Source organism: Ranitomeya imitator, chromosome 8 (assembly GCF_032444005.1).
Source record: "Ranitomeya imitator isolate aRanImi1 chromosome 8, aRanImi1.pri, whole genome shotgun sequence".
NCBI classification, from domain to species: domain Eukaryota; kingdom Metazoa; phylum Chordata; class Amphibia; order Anura; family Dendrobatidae; genus Ranitomeya; species Ranitomeya imitator.
In genome coordinates this window covers 121464310-121481692 of record NC_091289.1, presented here as the reverse complement: position 1 = coordinate 121481692, position 17383 = coordinate 121464310, and the positions used below count along the sequence as shown (strand labels likewise).

Here is a 17383-nt window from a genome sequence, read left to right as displayed (position 1 = left end):
TACCCTCGGGAAAATACAAAACTGGGGGCTAAAAAATAATTTTTGTGGGAAAAAATTTTTGTTTTATTTTTACGGCTCTCCATTATAAACTTCTGTGAAGCCCTTGGTGGGTCAAAGCGCTCACCACACATCTAGATAAGTTCCTAAGGGGGTCTACTTTCCAAAATGGTGTCACTTGTGGGGGGTTTCTACTGTTTAGCCACATCAGGGGCTCTCCAAACGAAACATGGCGTCCCATCTCAATTCCAGTCAATTTTGCATTGAAATGTCAAATGGCACTCCTTCGCTTCCGAGCTCTGCCATGCGCCCAAACAGTGGTTTACCCCCACATGTGGGGTATTGGCATACTCAGGACAAATTGTACAACAATGTTTGGGGTCCATTTTCTCCTGTTACCCTTGGTAAAATAAAACAAATTGGAGCTGAATTAAATTTTTTGTGAAAAAAAGTTAAATGTTCATTTTTATTTAAACATTCAAAAAATTCCTGTGAAGCACCAGAAGGGTTAATAAACTTCTTGAATATGGTTTTGAGCACCTTGAGGGGTGTAGTTTTTAGAATGGTGTCACACTTGGGTATTTTCTATCATATAGACCCCTCAAAATGACTTCAAATGAGATGTGGTCCCTAAAAAAAAAAAATGGTGTTGTAGAAATGAGAAATTGCTGGTCAACTTTTAACCCTTATAACTCCCTAACAAAAAAAAATTTTGGTTCCAAAATTGTGCTGATGTAAAGTAGACATGTGGGAAATGTTACTTATTAAGTATTTTGTGTGACATATCTCTGTGATTTAATTGCATAAAAATTAAAAGTTGGAAAATTGCGAAATTTTCATAATTTTCGCCAAATTTCCATTTTTTTCACAAATAAACGCAGGTACTATCAAAGAATTTTTACCATTGTCACGAAGTACAATATGTCACGAGAAAACAATGTCAGAATCACCAGGATCCATTGAAGCGTTCCAGAGTTATAACCTCATAAAGGGACAGTGGTCAGAATTGTAAAAATTGGCCCGGTCATTAACGTGCAAACCACCCTTGGGGGTAAAGGGGTTAAATGCGTTTTTGAAGCGTTTCTGCCACAACAATGCGTGTGTGTTTTTTAGCAGAATTTCGGCAGCTAATGGAAATCGTCTATAGGGAAATTCTGTACAGAAGGCTCGGTGCACCCACAAGAGAAGTGGACATGCTGCGGATTTGAACCACACACTGTGGGTCAGTTCACACTGCCTTAAAGCACAAAAGGCAGGAGATGTCTGTAAATCACATCCACTTTGCTGGAGCTGTAAGATGTTGTGTTTGATGCAGCAAAAATATGCAGTGTCAAATCATGGGAAAGGTATCACTGCTAGAATACTTTTCTCTTTTTTGGACATAAAAGTGTTTGCATTGATAAGTTATAATCAGTCTATGACACAATAAACTGGTGTAAATGAAAAATAAGCAATTAATAGTAGTAAAAAAAATAACGAGGTCTTTGCACACGTCTTTTAATCAAAACTCCTAAATTCTTACTTATAATACTCGGCTGCCATCTCAAATTCACCCAGGAAGATAAAGGCATTTCCAAGATTACTGTATGCTCTCCTTTCTGCAGATCTGTCACCGAACTCCCGGGCAATTAACAGCCGCTGTAAGAAAAGGAAGAGTGACGATATCATTACTCCGGGTACTGGAAAGCCTGCAGGGGAATAAACCGATCAGTCCTGGAGTTATTCCAGACATTAAAGGGAACCGTCATCAGATTTATGCTGCCCGAATCAGAGCCTGGTGCACAATGGCAGCCAGATACGGCATACTGTGAAATGCTCCTGTGTTTCAGAGAAAACTGTATGAAAAGCCGTCAGGGACCATCGGAAGAGACCTAAAGAGTCTGTGTGGCCCACGCTAACTTCTACTTGCCCCTCTCCAGTTGATAGACAGTAATTATCATTTCTATATACTTAAGAGACCTGTTAATAATCTAGAGCAAGGGGCCGCGCCGGACTAGTCGCCCCTCTCCATAAGACATGTCTGGCTGCAAATAGCACAGCCAGGGTAACACTCATGCTGCCAGCCATTCAGGCCACAAAGCTAGGGCCAGGATTCCTTAGAAAGAAAATTAACCAGGGAACCAACTCCTAAGAAACTGGAGAATGCACACTGGTCGTATTCACATATGTAGATCTGCAGCCTGTACATTATAAATACTGCATGTAGCATCTCGCCACATGTATTCAGGTATATGCACATGCCAAGTATTTGCTACAGACGTTTCTGCACTAAATACTCACCTCTGGGCAGGGAAAACGAGCTCTTTTGCCATGGTTTTTTTAATTTGTGTGTTTTTTTTTACGTTTGTTAAAATGGGTGAAACACTGCAAAACCACTGCAGGAATGGACATGATGCAGAAATGAAACCAATTCAAATCTGCAAGGCTAAAGTCAGCAGTGTGTAGGAGATTTCAGAAATCTCAGTTTACCAAGACTGGAAAATGCAGCGGTTTTTCGTGAACGTTGTGTTTGGTTGTATTTTACACCTTTGACCAGGCTTTGGGCTTTACTGCATCAACTCTCAAAGGGATGGTCTCAAATAACATTCATCATGTATCCTCAGCAGAAACTAGTCTCTGATTTTTGGAGGTCCACACACTGGAATCCCAATAATCCGAAGAGCAGGGGTCCTAAAGTCCCCTGTGTGAATGACAAAGACTGACTGGCACGTCCAAGCTAATGTGAACAGGTGCCAACTAGGAGCAGCTACCTTCATACACAAACAAAGTTGCACTCTGTAGTGCTAAAGCGTGTCAATGTGAAATATATGAAATATTAATAGCAACACGACTTCTAGAAACTAGGGGGAAAAAAAAGACACTTAGCACATAATTTAGTCACTTCATGCCTGCCCACCAACCAATGACAAGGTGGTCTCAAAACTCATGGGTCTCAACGTGTCTAATGTGAATACCTAAGATGGAAGTCTGAATTCCTGGGTAGATGTGAAAATCTCTCTTCCAAGTCTGATTTTATGTGTAGGTAGGACCCTGCTGCTAAAATCCACCACATGAAGGGCAGAGAGCTCAGTCACAAAGCTAATATACAATGACAAAAGACTGAGTAAAGTAGAAAGGATGAAACGTTTGTAAGACCGTACCTGCTCATGGGACATGACAGCTTTTCGGAAATTTCCAAGTAAATAGTGAGTGTTTCCCAGGTTTCCATACGCCCGTCCTTGAGCGGGTCTGTCCCCCAGCTCTGTTACAATTAATAAGTTTGCCCTGTTCACACAGAAAACAAATGAGCGCTGTTATTTCACATAATCCTGTCTGCAGAAATTACTTTTCAGCAGCATAAGCCTTGTGAAGCCGACGAGGACATCCAAGGTTTTCTGACATTGTGCAAAGGAAACTTTACATACTGATATTTAGAAAAGTTCTGTAACCTTCTTATTTTTGATCATGACCTATTGAAAACAATATTGCAAAGGATGATATTTAAGAGATCTTGAAAAGGATAAGGAATTAAAAAGACAAAGGGCCCGATTCATAATCTGAGCGTTCTGTTTTGTTTTTCAAAGTCACTTTTTTTGTCGTGTTACTTGATTTTTTGGGGGGCGCCAAATACTTTCAAGATGGTGCACGTGTTTCAAGAATTTAGCACAAAATCAATCCTTGACTAAACTTTGTGACTTAAGTGCAGAAAATTACGTTCTGCTAAAAGGTCGCAAAATTTGCAGGAAAAAATTTCAGACAGGTATAAAATGACTCCAAGAGGAAACTGAAGTAAATTTTATGACTATCATTTTTGTTCGCTAGTTGGGTAGGACAATTTAAAAACACGTAAGATAGACTATAAAAAGGCGCAAATTAAAAGAAGTAGCAAACGAAAAACACAAAACAAAAGACCAAAAACAATACTGAATGAAGGGCTAAAGTATAGTAGAAAGTTGTGTATACCGATACTGATAAACAATACACAATGTGCCCATCAAGCACCTGTGCCCATACAGGAAAATATTTTATAATAAATCCCATACAAAACTAAACTAACCCCTACATTGAAAAAACTTGCATAAACGGGAAAAGTAAAGCACAATAATCTTTATTATACAAAAACATATGTAAAATCAAATCCTAACAATCTATGGGATACTCTGATGAGGACAACTGTGAGGGAGCCACAGGTCAGAGGCTACAAACATGCATATAATATTACCAATACCCTTAATTAATCATGACACATGTGCATAGCGAGTCCAATATGGAAAATGATACACTAAGCTGGTGAAAAGCATCCAGCAATAGCACATTAAGGGAATTATACCCACTCATACCACATATTTACCTCAGACCTGCGGCGCCACCACCACTCCCCCGGAAGAAGGCACGTACGCCAAAACGCGCGTAGGGGTGGTGGCGCCGCAGGTCTGAGGTAAATATGCTGTATGAGTGGGTATAATTCCCTCAATGTCTTCCCCTGTGCTATTGCTGGATGCTTTTCACTAGCTTAGTGTATCATTTTCCATATTGGACTCGCTATGCACATGTGTCATGATTAATTAAGGGTATTGGTAATATTATATGCATGTTTGTAGCCTCTGACCTGTGGCTCCCTCACAGTTGTCATCATCAGAGTATCCCATAGATTGTTAGGATTTGATTTTACATATGTTTTTGTATAATAAAGATTTTTGTGCTTTACTTTTCCCGTTTATGCAAGTTTTTTCTATATAGTAGAAAGTTGTACAACTAATCAAGACACAGTGTAAATATGTCATATGTCACTAGATTTTAGCTATATAATTTGAGAGCTGAATAATGTAGGGCCTGAGACCCTGATTCCAGCAACGTGCCACTTACTGGGCTGCTTGGTGCACTTTTCTGGAATCCTTCTTTTCTCTGCTGTAGATGTAGCAGTGCTCAGAATGTGGAGCTGTGTATGACTCCACCCACACTCCTGATTGGCAGCTTCCTCTGTACACAGTCAGAATCTGTCAATCAGTGCTGGGAGGTGTTAGGACTACACTGCACAAGACAGTTGTCCTGTGGTGATAATCTCCTGATGATAAAACTGATTGCACTTAATACTACATCAAGCAGTCAAGCAAGTGATATAACTGGAATCAGGTTCTCTTGCCCTACATTATACCACACTCCGATTACATAGAAATACCCGCTGAGAGATTGAGTTTCAGATTGGAAATTCCCTAATGACTGCCGACATTTTAAAATACTAAATAGTCAATGCGACTGATTAATGCTCAACAGAGACGATATCAGATTACTTGAAATATCACTCAACCTGTGCACTTTAGTCACTGGATGCAGGTGTAAATGTTCTCCAGTAGATATCGATCTATCACTATGAGGGAGAATGGAAAATATAGATCAGACTTACTCATAATAATCCACGGCCTTCTGTAAAGCGACCTTCACCTCTTCTGGAAACTCTCCGGGGTCCCTAGTCCCGGTACATGCCAGGCTCTTACCCTTGGAGTGGTACACATTGCCAAGGTTATATAGCGCCCTGGCCTCACCAACCTGTGTGGAGAGAAGGGCAGAACGCATTTTCATAAAGTAATGGTGTACAGAGGGGTGAGCAGGCTAGGTTACTTTTTTCCAGGTCCTACGGGAACATATATAAACTCTAATAGTAAGCATGCAATTCCCAGTAATGTAATAAGAGATTATAATTGAAGTACAGGAAATAATTCTCATATTTCAGACAGTATTGCTAGTCTGGAACATGTGTGATCCTGCAGGCGAGGTGTAATCAGATCTGAAAACAGCATTGAACATTCAGGTAGCAAACATCAGCGATAAGCCAAGAGTAAAGCCAGCACATCTGGGCGTATTCTCACATTTTACCTTATCATACAACTCCCGAGAGATCTCTAAATGCCGCTCACAACATAAACTTGCTTCGTCAAAATTGCCCAAGACTTTCAGCGTATTCCCAAGATTGCCACTAGCTTTCGCTTCTCCAAGACGGTCACCAATAGTACTGTATTACAAAAGAAAAAGCAACATAACGATTGGAATAAATAGGCCATTGCCTGCTCTGTTGGGGAATTGATTAAAAGGCAGAAAATTAAAACAAAGGCCCTGTAACTTGCGGGAAAACCAAAAAAAGGCGAGGTAAATACCTTGTACAAATCCCTGAGCTCCCCTTGATTCTGAAAGTCGCTTCCATTCTGCATGTATCACTCCAATGCACGGATATTCACACTTCTTCCCTCTGGAGCACAATATGTGAAATCTCAGCATAGTTACATCCCATTGAGGCGCCCTGGATTATGACATCGCATCTTTCCTGGCAGATCATGGCTGTATTTATTAATCACATGCCTCTCACAGCTGCGCACAGAGCGGAGCGCCGCCCGTGGCTGTAAACCTCAGCAGAAGCCCAGTTGGTCTGCAAGGCAGAGATTTCACATAGTGTTCCAAAAGCAACAAATGTGACTCTCTGTAATTGAGCTACACAGCCTGAAACAGAAAAGAGCAGCAGAACGGACCTCAGGGATTTTTACAAGGTATTTAATTCAATTTTTTATTTTTTTTTAAGCAAGTGACAGGTCTCCTTTAAGCTTCATCATATCTGTTCCCAACCATATATTCAGTGTAGGAAAATCGGATTAAAACAAAAACAAAAAGAAGCCTACAAGAAGTGCTAACCTTTTAGTAGCACTGGCCCAACCCAAAGTAAACCGCCCCATAGTGCTAGCCATCATCTTACCTTGCTAGGGTTAGGTCGTGGTGGTGGTATTCCAATGCCTTGTTGTATTCATGCAGGTAAAAGTAGGCATTGCCCAGCTGACTGTATATGGCACTGAGAGTTTTCAGATCTTCGGTGCCCACCTGCACTGCTGCCTCGAAGAAGGACACGCCAGCTCGGCAGTCTCCAGCTTTACACAACCGTTCTCCTTCTAGGGCCAGCTCCAGACAGGACGCCTCCATTCTTAGAACAGAATAGTAGTGTTTATCAGACCATGGGAAGGAAGGCATATTAAACAAGCACAGAACCGTGTATACCATAAGGCTCAGTAACAGTAGCAACAAATGGGTTAAAGCCGGTAGACTACTGGATTTGTGTAAGGATCTGAATGATTTATGAGGTCTCAGCTGTGAAACAGCGGGATCTTCCCTTACAAAGGTCTCAGTGTATGAATTAATAAATAGCAGTAATCAACCTTCTGAAAAGTAGAACACGGGATCGGGCGAGGCCACGCACACAACGTGTGCTCAACCAAGATCATGGGCTGCTAGCAAACCGGTGCTTGGAAGAACGCGGCAACCTTCACCATGCAAAGGACTACAGGAAAATAAGAAACTGACACCTCCTTGTATAGGAGACATCCCGATCTCCGACCACTGTGACCAGAAGTGGAGACATCACCGTACATTACAGGACTACCAGGCGCCTCTTCAAGATCTGACTGCAACCACAGGAGGAACTTTCTATATATCGGAGGGACGGCAGAAAATAATACCTTGGAGATTTTCTGCAACCTAAACAGAAAGTCATGACTGACATGGTCAGCAGGGCGAGCTGAGGTCTCTTTGGTAGCGTAAATGCCGAGGGTGCCCAGGAATCCTAGTACATTATCCATGCCCCTTTCAGCTGCCCGTCTTCAGCAGGGGTATAACGCCATCCGGCAGATGTACGTGCCCCTGTACGAGGCAGGCACTGGAATGGTGTTCAATATACACTGTGCCATTGGGAACTGGGTTAAGATTAAAAACACTAGATGGGTAATCTCAGCTAATCCCTCCTAGGCCGGCTGCTCTGACCACCACATGTTAAATGACACGGCCAATTAGCATCAATAATATTCATTTCCCTCATTTACCATGAGCGTGTCGCTCTGCGGGCAGCTGGAGAGGCGAGGATGCGGACCCCCGTATCTGCACTCTGCAATGTGGGGTAATCAGGGGGTTTAGGAGACGTCACACGCTTTTTGCAAATCATAATTGGCTCAGACAGGTCTCATGCACTGGTGAACTGGTCATCGCCGTGCCCCACTCACATAGTGAGAGGTAATTACAAGTAATAGCGCTATCGTACTGCCATTAATGGAGCAGCAGCTTTATCCATTTTCCAAGACCACATTAATATTAACGATTGGAAAGCGCAAAGAGCATTACCCATCATCTACAAAGACCAGCTACTTACTTTCCTCAGGTCCCTAGAATAAGGCCGTGAAACACAGAGCAGTCACACATCAGAAGACCTGGCCCGATCGCAGGATCTCCCACCTGAGCCAACTGAAGCCTTAATACAAGGATGGAGACCCAGCAGTCAGGACGGGTCTTCCACTCCGAGCCAGGTCTGTGAACACAGACCATGTGGCCTTAGTAGCACACAAATATCTCTTAGAAAGGCATATAGGAAGGTGAGATAGTACAAGATGGCCCCTTTATTTGTCAAAAGTGGAAAGACAGGACCAGGTGATGACATTCATGGTAAATCGTAAGATAAAGACCTGTAGAAAGTTAAAAAAAAGGGCTTGATCTGAGAAAATTTGAGACTAGATCCTCATCAAATCCGCCAACGTTTCACAGCCAGTCCAAGCGTCATGTATACCACGCAGGAAAGCCGCCGTCAGCCACATATACTGACCTGGGCCTCAGTAATTCACTTCATGCATAGCCGCTATATAGGGGACATTTCCTAATGGTGATCCCCCACTATAAGGATATGATACACAGATCACTACAGGAGGGGGAGCAACTACCATGAATGTGACCACATCATTCGTCACCATCTTTCCATAATTATTCCATTTACAAGTTCAGATTTATTGCACCTACATTACAAAGGCGTCCACCTATACAGGATTATTAACCTATACAAGATGAAATACTCTAGAAGAGATATTTCTAGATTGTGGCGAGGGAAGCCTTGCAGGTCGGAGTATGCTGGCACAGGGGCCCTGCGAGGCATCATTTACTAGGAGACTTGGGTCACCCTCATACCATGGCTTCCATGCATAAACTGTGGCATTGGTGGCCATGCTGGATCCACTTTTACTGGGTCAGAGTTAGGTGGACTTCATTAAAAATATCAGAAACGCAAATGGAGCCTCTGAATGGTAGTGTGAGCGGAGACAAAACACTCTCCGCCAATTAGATACTGACCGATTTCAGTTTTCTTTTCCTTTGAGAAATGGCATAGTTATACCCATGCAAAATATTTCATACAATGACCAGATGTGAGGAATAGCGAATACCTTTTGCCCCAGTAATCCAGAATATTTCTATAATTGACCATTCTTGGTAAAGAAAAAAAACAAAAACATAAGAACTTTGGACATTCCCGGTCCATAAACATCTTTCTTACAGCTGTCCCAAGGGGAACATACTAGCACAGGTGAGTGGCCCCCGATATGTGTGGCAGCAGATGTGGGGATCATCTATGTGGCCTCGTTATTCTCCCTGTCCTCCGTACATAAGGCAGCATGTAGGGCACGACGACTAGAAGAACGGCAATGGTCTTACCTGTAGCGCACATGAAAGCTAGGGTCCTCGCGTAGGCTTACTAACACATCAGCCCCCTCCATCCAGACGCATTCTCAGTTACATTCAAAAGTAACAAAGAAAAGTCCTCTAAATGTCTGGTCACCAAAAATAACCTTCTCTATGATGGGAGGATTATATCCAAAGAATAGAGGACAGTCGGCGTTAGTGGCCCCAGTCTTCTTTTGATTACGGGAGAACTAGTGTCCAGGTAAGATCCTCCTTCCTGGCGCATGTCCGGATGCGTTCGGCCCCCACTCTGTAGGAGAAGACAAGATGCTTTGCTTCAGGTCTCACTTTTGTATTTCCATCAGACCAAAGCAGCACTTAGAGGGTGGAAAAAGCAAAGTAATCCATGCTGCGGAGCAGTCAATGACTTAGAGGCAGGAGTCGCTCTGCAGCTATGGTAACTGAGGCAAGCAAGGCTTGGGAGGCGGAAGGCAAGCGCTTGTGGTGCAGGTAGCATGCCGGCCAAGTTTTAAAGGGGTATCAGATTGCAGCAAAGCTCTTTGGAATCACCTTAGCTGTGGATTATATCACTAGCAATGATGTCAGAACGTGCTCAGGCGACAGACCAGCATCATGCAAGCCGAGTACCGGCACCCAAAGTGAGCGGCAGCCACAAACAGGACATTCTGATTGTGCAGGGGAGAAAGATGATCAACTGGAGATTGTCCACATGAAAATGATTGGTAGGAGATAAGCATAGTAGCACACACAAAGAAAGCGGTCACAAAATAAACCCATTTATTCGTATATTAAAGATAGCATTACAAAACCATTATTGTATGAAAGGGTCTGTCCACTACCAGGGGCACACCTTTTTAGAAGAGGTTCCCCTTGTAAAATAAAAATAACAGATTCTCGCCTCCTGTTCCAAGCAATGTCTGACACGTGAGCCCTGTAGCTAGTCCGTTATTAGGCTGCTGCGCTCTGGCTTCTTCCATTTGTCCAAGGCTTGATCTCATGAAGTGAGAGCGCAGCAGCCCAATAACGGCCGCGGACTGGCCGCAGGACCCCACGGTATAACAACATCCCGGGACACCCAGTGCACATGGGAGACATGAGGATGTTGGTTTTAATTTGCAAGAGGACTACCGTACCTAGTTTGAGAAGTGGCTGTCCTGTAATAGGACAGCCCCATTAATTCCAATGATATAGTTTAGTACATGAACATTGAAAAGGGTAAAGGGTTAAACAGGGACCCTGTCCAAATGCCCCATTAGGGGAGGATGTCATTACAGGATGTACGCCGGTCCCAGGACCCCTCTATGTGCTGAAGAACAAGCGGCTTGGCTCCATTACAGTCACTGTGTTCTCTGGGACCTGAATCTTACTTTATTACACACATGGCTGGATGCGGCCACATAATCCTACAAAGTGGCCACAAGGAAGATGCTGGGCTGTCTGTGGCTTGCCCTTGTAAAGATCTGCTGCTTGTTGGGGGAGAGCATTATATAATGTCTGATCGTAAAGCCGTCAAAACACTGACTCAATGTGTGACTTCATCAGGAGCTGGGACAGCTGCTTTATGAGTCAGTGATTGCCATCTGTCTGCTGCACAATGTTACACGGACGCTCACGATTTGTAGAAAACCAACATTCAGGTTTTTCTACCTGTCGCCATGAACATGATTCACGGACACATACAATCCTCTGTACGGAATAGTGGCCCAAGCTGCGTCACCGGATCGAGCTCTATGGGGCAAACATCAGAGAAGGTTTGGAGGACAGGACTCCTTGTTCTTGGTCAAGTAGAACTTATGAAACGTGTCCCAGATAAGGGTCTCTTTTTTTCCCACAGAAGCAGCTCCACATTATGGACTGTATCTGGTATAGGAACTCATTATCTGGAAGGAACCTATGCCCCTAGCATTGCTGTTAGGGCAGCCGGGAGTTTGATATTACTTTATCAATGATCTAGAAGTTGTAGTTCAAAGGTAGTAGCAGCAGAACGGAGAAAATAACGTATAGTCTCACTGCGCCCTGTTCCTGCCAGCGGGGCACAGCACTGAGCAGACGCTGCCATTCTTCTAATTGTGCCCACTATTCGCCTGGTGGACATCCTGCTTAGCCCATGATTGTGCCAAGTGGGCATGATTGGAAGAACAGCAGTGACCGCTCAGTGCTGCGCTCCACAGATGACTGCAGAGCAGATGGAGCATTTTCTCCTGCCCTTCACTGTAGCCTGCGCCGCAGACCACCCCACCATCACTTAGGCATTCCTAAGGAAATAGGTTGTCTACAAGTATATGACGGTACTTGACTTCCATCTTCTGCATTAGATATTGGCTCATACTGTAATTCTGTAATCAGTTTCACCAGATGTCAGATCACATAGGAATTGCTACCAGGCAAAAGTACCTACATGTCTGTAATATACCACTTCATGTGTAATGAGGCACTAGGTACATGGAGTTCATACATTGCAGTGTGTATGGGGCCTTATTTTTGGCACTGATCTACTAATGCTCTTCAGAAGACATAAAGCAATCAGCAGAAATAGTTCTGTGGGGAGAAGCACCCAGACATTGCAACATCTGTGAATTAGAAGGTGCTCTGCACTTCCCCACCCAACATTGAGGCTATGTGCACACGTCCGGAAAGTATGCAGACATTTCTGAGGTTTTCCGCAGGAATTCTGCACGCGGTTTTATTGCGTATTTTGCGCATATTTTGCGCGTTTTTTGCCGGAGGTTGCCAAAGCAATAATATAGTGGGAAATCCGCTTAAAATCCGCAAAATTAATAAACATGCTGCGTATTTTTCCGCATGCATTTTTTTTTTCCGGAAAAAAACGCAACATGTGAACAAAAATTGCGGAAACCATTAAAAATCATGGGATGCTTAATGTATGCGTTTAAGCGTTTTTGCCGCGGAAAGCCGCCGAAAAACGTGCAAAATCCAGAACATGTGCACATTCTTTACACTGGAATCTGATAAAACACGTATCTGTGCTCGGTGATACATTGCATCATTGCATACTGCCATATTCAAACTCTGCCCACCCAAGATTAAAGAGAAAAAAAAGTGCTAGTGGGGGCAAATCCTCTTTAAGGTAGACCTGCAAAAAGAATCCCTTTACATTTTTACCTTTTAGGTGACTAAGTTGTTCCACCATAAAATACGACACTTGTGCATTTGTTGTTTTGCTTTGGCTGTGTTCATACAATACGCTACATTGGTTTTTTTTTCCTGCAATCATTACAAGAAAGCATTGATTTGCTGCAATTTACCAAAATCAAAACAAAAACTGCACTAACAATATCTCAGATGGAAGAACAAAACAAAAAATAAAAAAAAATAACGCCATGCCAATCCATTGTCTATGAAACTGCAGGAGACCAGTGGAGCAGAGGTGCACATGCTCAATTTCACTTAGAAAACACAAGTGCAAGCAGCAGCACACACCAGCCAGTGTCAGTGAGGAGAAAGCACAGTAATCCCAGCAGCGTGGTCACCTATAGGGGACCCATTATATTGGATATGCAGTCTGACCTGAACATAGCATGTGACTGCCGGAGGAACTCCACAGATTGCTATGCAGGTCTGTAGGACAACACTTAGTCCGGGGTCACACGAGTCTCTCGCCTCAATACCCGGCACTGCCGCCAGCACTCGGGACCGGAGCGTTCAGCTGCATAGAAATACATGGTGCATAGAAATACATGCAGCTGTACGCTCCGGTCCCGAGTGCCGGCTGCAGTGCCCGGTATTGATGTGAGAGACTCGTGCGAGCTTCTCGCATTGCACACGCAAGTGTGACCTCGGCCTTAGTAGAAGTCCTCATTCAGATGTCAGCCTTTTATAGGGGACAGCGGTGGACGGCGTGGTGACGGACGCTATACTCTGGTATGTCTCTACTTTAGCGTGTGTTCTATACTGCTTTATATATTTCATTAAACTGCCACCAGGGTAGCCAAACATGGCTGTATATATGGTCACGTCATGATATATCTTGTTTTTACCATTATTAATTTATACATTATACGGATACCGTCCACGGCTTTCGTTGGGCACTTGTCGTACCGCGTTCTTACGTGTGTTCCCATTGTTTCCATGTACCTGTTGGTCTATCTCTATGATAATAAAGTATTTTTTGATATTTTGGATATTTAAACTGCCTGTGGTGCTTTTGTTTTTTCTCACTGTTGTATACTGCGTGGGCAGTGTTATGTACTACGTGGCTGCTATATACTGCGTGGGCTGTGCTATATATTACGTGGCCAGTGTTATATACTGTGTGGCCTGTGTTATATACTACGTCACCTGTGTTATATACTGCGTGGCTGCTACATACTGCGTGGGCTGTGTTATATGGTACATGGCTGTGTTATATACTGTGTTGCCACTGTTATATATTGCGTGGCCTGTATTAACGCATCGGGTATTCTACAATATGTATGTATATAGCAGCCACATAGTATATAGCACAGGCCACGTAGTATTTGTCTGCTATATACTACATGGCTCCTATATACTATGTGGCCTCTGCTATATACACTATGTGGCTGCTATATACATAGAAAAATACATATTCTAGAATACCTGATGCGTTAGAATCGGGCCACCATCGTGTGTGTGTGTGTGTGTGTGTGTGTGTGTGTGTGTGTGTGTGTGTGTGTGTGTGTACGGTGGGGTAAAAAAGTATTTAGTCAGTCAGCAATAGTGCAAGTTCCACCACTTAAAAAGATGAGAGGCGTCTGTAATTTACATCATAGGTAGACCTCAACTATGGGAGACAAACTGAGAAAAAAAAAATCCAGAAAATCATATTGTCTGTTTTTTTATCATTTTATTTGCATATTATGGTGGAAAATAAGTATTTGGTCAGAAACAAAATTTCATCTCAATACTTTGTAATATATCCTTTGTTGGCAATGACAGAGGTCAAACGTTTTCTGTAAGTCTTCACAAGGTTGCCACACACTGTTGTTGGTATGTTGGCCCATTCCTCCATGCAGATCTCCTCTAGAGCAGTGATGTTTTTGGCTTTTCGCTTGGCAACACGGACTTTCAACTCCCTCCAAAGGTTTTCTATAGGGTTGAGATCTGGAGACTGGCTAGGCCACTCCAGGACCTTGAAATGCTTCTTACGAAGCCACTCCTTTGTTGCCCTGGCGGTGTGCTTTGGATCATTGTCATGTTGAAAGACCCAGCCACGTTTCATCTTCAATGCCCTTGCTGATGGAAGGAGGTTTGCACTCAAAATCTCACGATACATGGCCCCATTCATTCTTTCATGTACCCGGATCAGTCGTCCTGGCCCCTTTGCAGAGAAACAGCCCCAAAGTAAGATGTTTCCACCACCATGCTTTACAGTAGGTATGGTGTTTGATGGATGCAACTCAGTATTCTTTTTCCTCCAAACACGACAAGTTGTGTTTCTACCAAACAGTTCCAGTTTGGTTTCATCAGACCATAGGACATTCTCCCAAAACTCCTCTGGATCATCCAAATGCTCTCTAGCAAACTTCAGACGGGCCCGGACATGTACTGGCTTAAGCAGTGGGAAACGTCTGGCACTGCAGGATCTGAGTCCATGGTGGCGTAGTGTGCTACTTATGGTAGGCCTTGTTACATTGGTCCCAGCTCTCTGCAGTTCATTCACTAGGTCCCCCCGCGTGGTTCTGGGATTTTTGCTCACCGTTCTTGTGATCATTCTGACCCCATGGGGTGGGATTTTGCGTGGAGCCCCAGATCGAGGGAAATTATCAGTGGTCTTGTATGTCTTCCATTTTCTAATTATTGCTCCCACTGTTGATTTCTTCACTCCAAGCTGGTTGGCTATTGCAGATTCAGTCTTCCCAGCCTGGTGCAGGGCTACAATTTTGTTTCTGGTGTCCTTTGACAGCTCTTTGGTCTTCACCATAGTGGGGTTTGGAGTCAGACTGTTTGAGGGTGTGCACAGGTGTCTTTTTATACTGATAACAAGTTTAAACAGGTGCCATTACTACAGGTAATGAGTGGAGGAAAGAGGAGACTCTTAAAGAAGAAGTTACAGGTCTGTGAGAGCCAGAAATCTTGATTGTTTGTTTCTGACCAAATACTTATTTTCCACCATAATATGCAAATAAAATGATAAAAAAACAGACAATGTGATTTTCTGGATTTTTTTTTCTCAGTTTGTCTCCCATAGTTGAGGTCTACCTATGATGTAAATTACAGACGCCTCTCATCTTTTTAAGTGGTGGAACTTGCACTATTGCTGACTGACTAAATACTTTTTTGCCCCACTGTATATATATATACAGTAAATAAAAATATGTCTTAACGTTTATCCTATCCACTGGATAAAACGGACAGCCTCGGATGACATCTGCATGCTGCTCAATTCTTTTTTCCCCATGGACTCATTTGTTTGAAGGGGCATGTTAGAGCCATAACTTAAATCAAAAACAGTTGTGCTTCCACAAAATCAGGGCCATGTGAACACCCACACAGAAAATATCCCCATTATTGTCTATGAGTGGAAATAAACTGGTAGAACATATATGTGAAAAAACGGACAGCTCTACATCTGCAATTTATTGAATGCAAACCCTGCTCCTTCTGGGGTCATAGCACATATATACGAAAAGCGGCTTAGAAAGCCTTAGCCAGCTCACCAACCAGACCAGCAGTAATGGAGCACGAGAGTCCGTCTTGATCCAAACGTCCAGCAACAGCAAATCCAACAGAAAATAGATACTCCAGCTCCGATAAAAACTTGAAATCTTTAATAATCCAAATGGTTAAAATAGATAATCCTTACATGTGGAGGACCAAACAGGTCTTTGTAATAGATAAGGCTACGCGTTTCGACCTAAATCGGTCTTCCTCATGCCTCGCACATTATCCAGTCAGTAGTAATTGTGCACTGATCTGATCATTATACTCATTTCATTTAGGGACTGTCTGGAAGCTGGATTAGGTCCTTGGCCAATATTTGCGTACAGTTAGACTGGTCCTTGTGTGGATTTTCACTAGTGCCCTTTCCTATTTCTCTACAACTTCACAAACTCACAATGATAAATTAGATGACTTCCAATTTAATTGGTGACAGTGATTCAGGGATGGGGATATTGGACCGAGTCCTTAGGGACAGAGACTGATATGAGAGGTGCTGCAGCTTCATACCTGCGATACACAACTTCCCGTCCGGTCTCTTCTCCTCAGATTGTAGACTAGTCCTAAATCAAAAATAAATTAATATTAGATACAAGTACAATTGTCAAATTATGCAGGTTACAATCCTCCCGTCCCCACACATGGGAACCACGCTCTTATACAAAGCATTTCCACGTCCGGGGGGGGGGCCCTAGATAGTGATTGGCAGCTATTTCTGTAATATCTCAATCACTGACTAGGGCCGCCCCCTGGACTTATAAACAGAGCAGGGGTCTCCACGTCCAGGGGGCGGCCCCTAGTGATTCATTTTAAATTATACTGAAATTGTTGTCAGTCATTAACTAGGACCACCCTGGACGTGGAAATCCCTGCTCTGTGTTTATTAATCCTGGGGGTGGTCCTAATCAGTGATTGAAATGATACAGAAATAGCTGTCAATCACCAATTAGGGCCGCCCCCTGGACTTCTAAACACAAACAGCAGGGCTTTGTGTCCGTTACATATCCAATGTGTCTTTTCCTCAGCTCATCCGGCTCGGACTTGCTCCCAGTAGATTAATCAGCATTTTCATTGTGACAATGTCATGGCATTATAAGTGGTTTACCAACAAAAACTGTAAACAACTAAACTGTATATTCACAAGTCATCCTCCTCAAACCAGTCGCACGGGCCTCACGCCCGCATGTCAAGCTCCTGCAGTCACATTATGGGATGGGCCACATAGCAATATGATGAGATTACGTTTCCGATGAGACATGCTATAAACAGGCCAGCA

At 43.2% G+C, this 17383-nt stretch overlaps 1 protein-coding gene across 5 annotated transcripts in view; it reads right to left on the bottom strand.

The window, feature by feature from the left end:
* The window catches only part of GPSM2 (G protein signaling modulator 2), a 58887-nt gene that overhangs the window by 27892 nt on the left and 13612 nt on the right, over nucleotides 1-17383 (bottom strand). For 3 of the 5 annotated variants that reach the window (XM_069737318.1, XM_069737317.1, XM_069737321.1), the window contains 7 exons: nucleotides 16618-16670; nucleotides 9481-9757; nucleotides 6719-6940; nucleotides 5851-5986; nucleotides 5381-5523; nucleotides 3138-3261; nucleotides 1520-1635 (listed from right to left, as the gene is read on the bottom strand). In XM_069737318.1, coding sequence (XP_069593419.1) covers nucleotides 1520-1635; nucleotides 3138-3261; nucleotides 5381-5523; nucleotides 5851-5986; nucleotides 6719-6940; nucleotides 9481-9542 — 803 coding nt within the window. In that variant the 5' untranslated portion in view covers nucleotides 9543-9757; nucleotides 16618-16670. Of the gene's footprint in view, nucleotides 1-1519; nucleotides 1636-3137; nucleotides 3262-5380; nucleotides 5524-5850; nucleotides 5987-6718; nucleotides 6941-9480; nucleotides 9758-12591; nucleotides 12694-16106; nucleotides 16215-16617; nucleotides 16671-17383 lie in introns of all 5 variants that reach the window. The other 2 variants (XM_069737320.1, XM_069737319.1) reach the window with 2 other exon arrangements.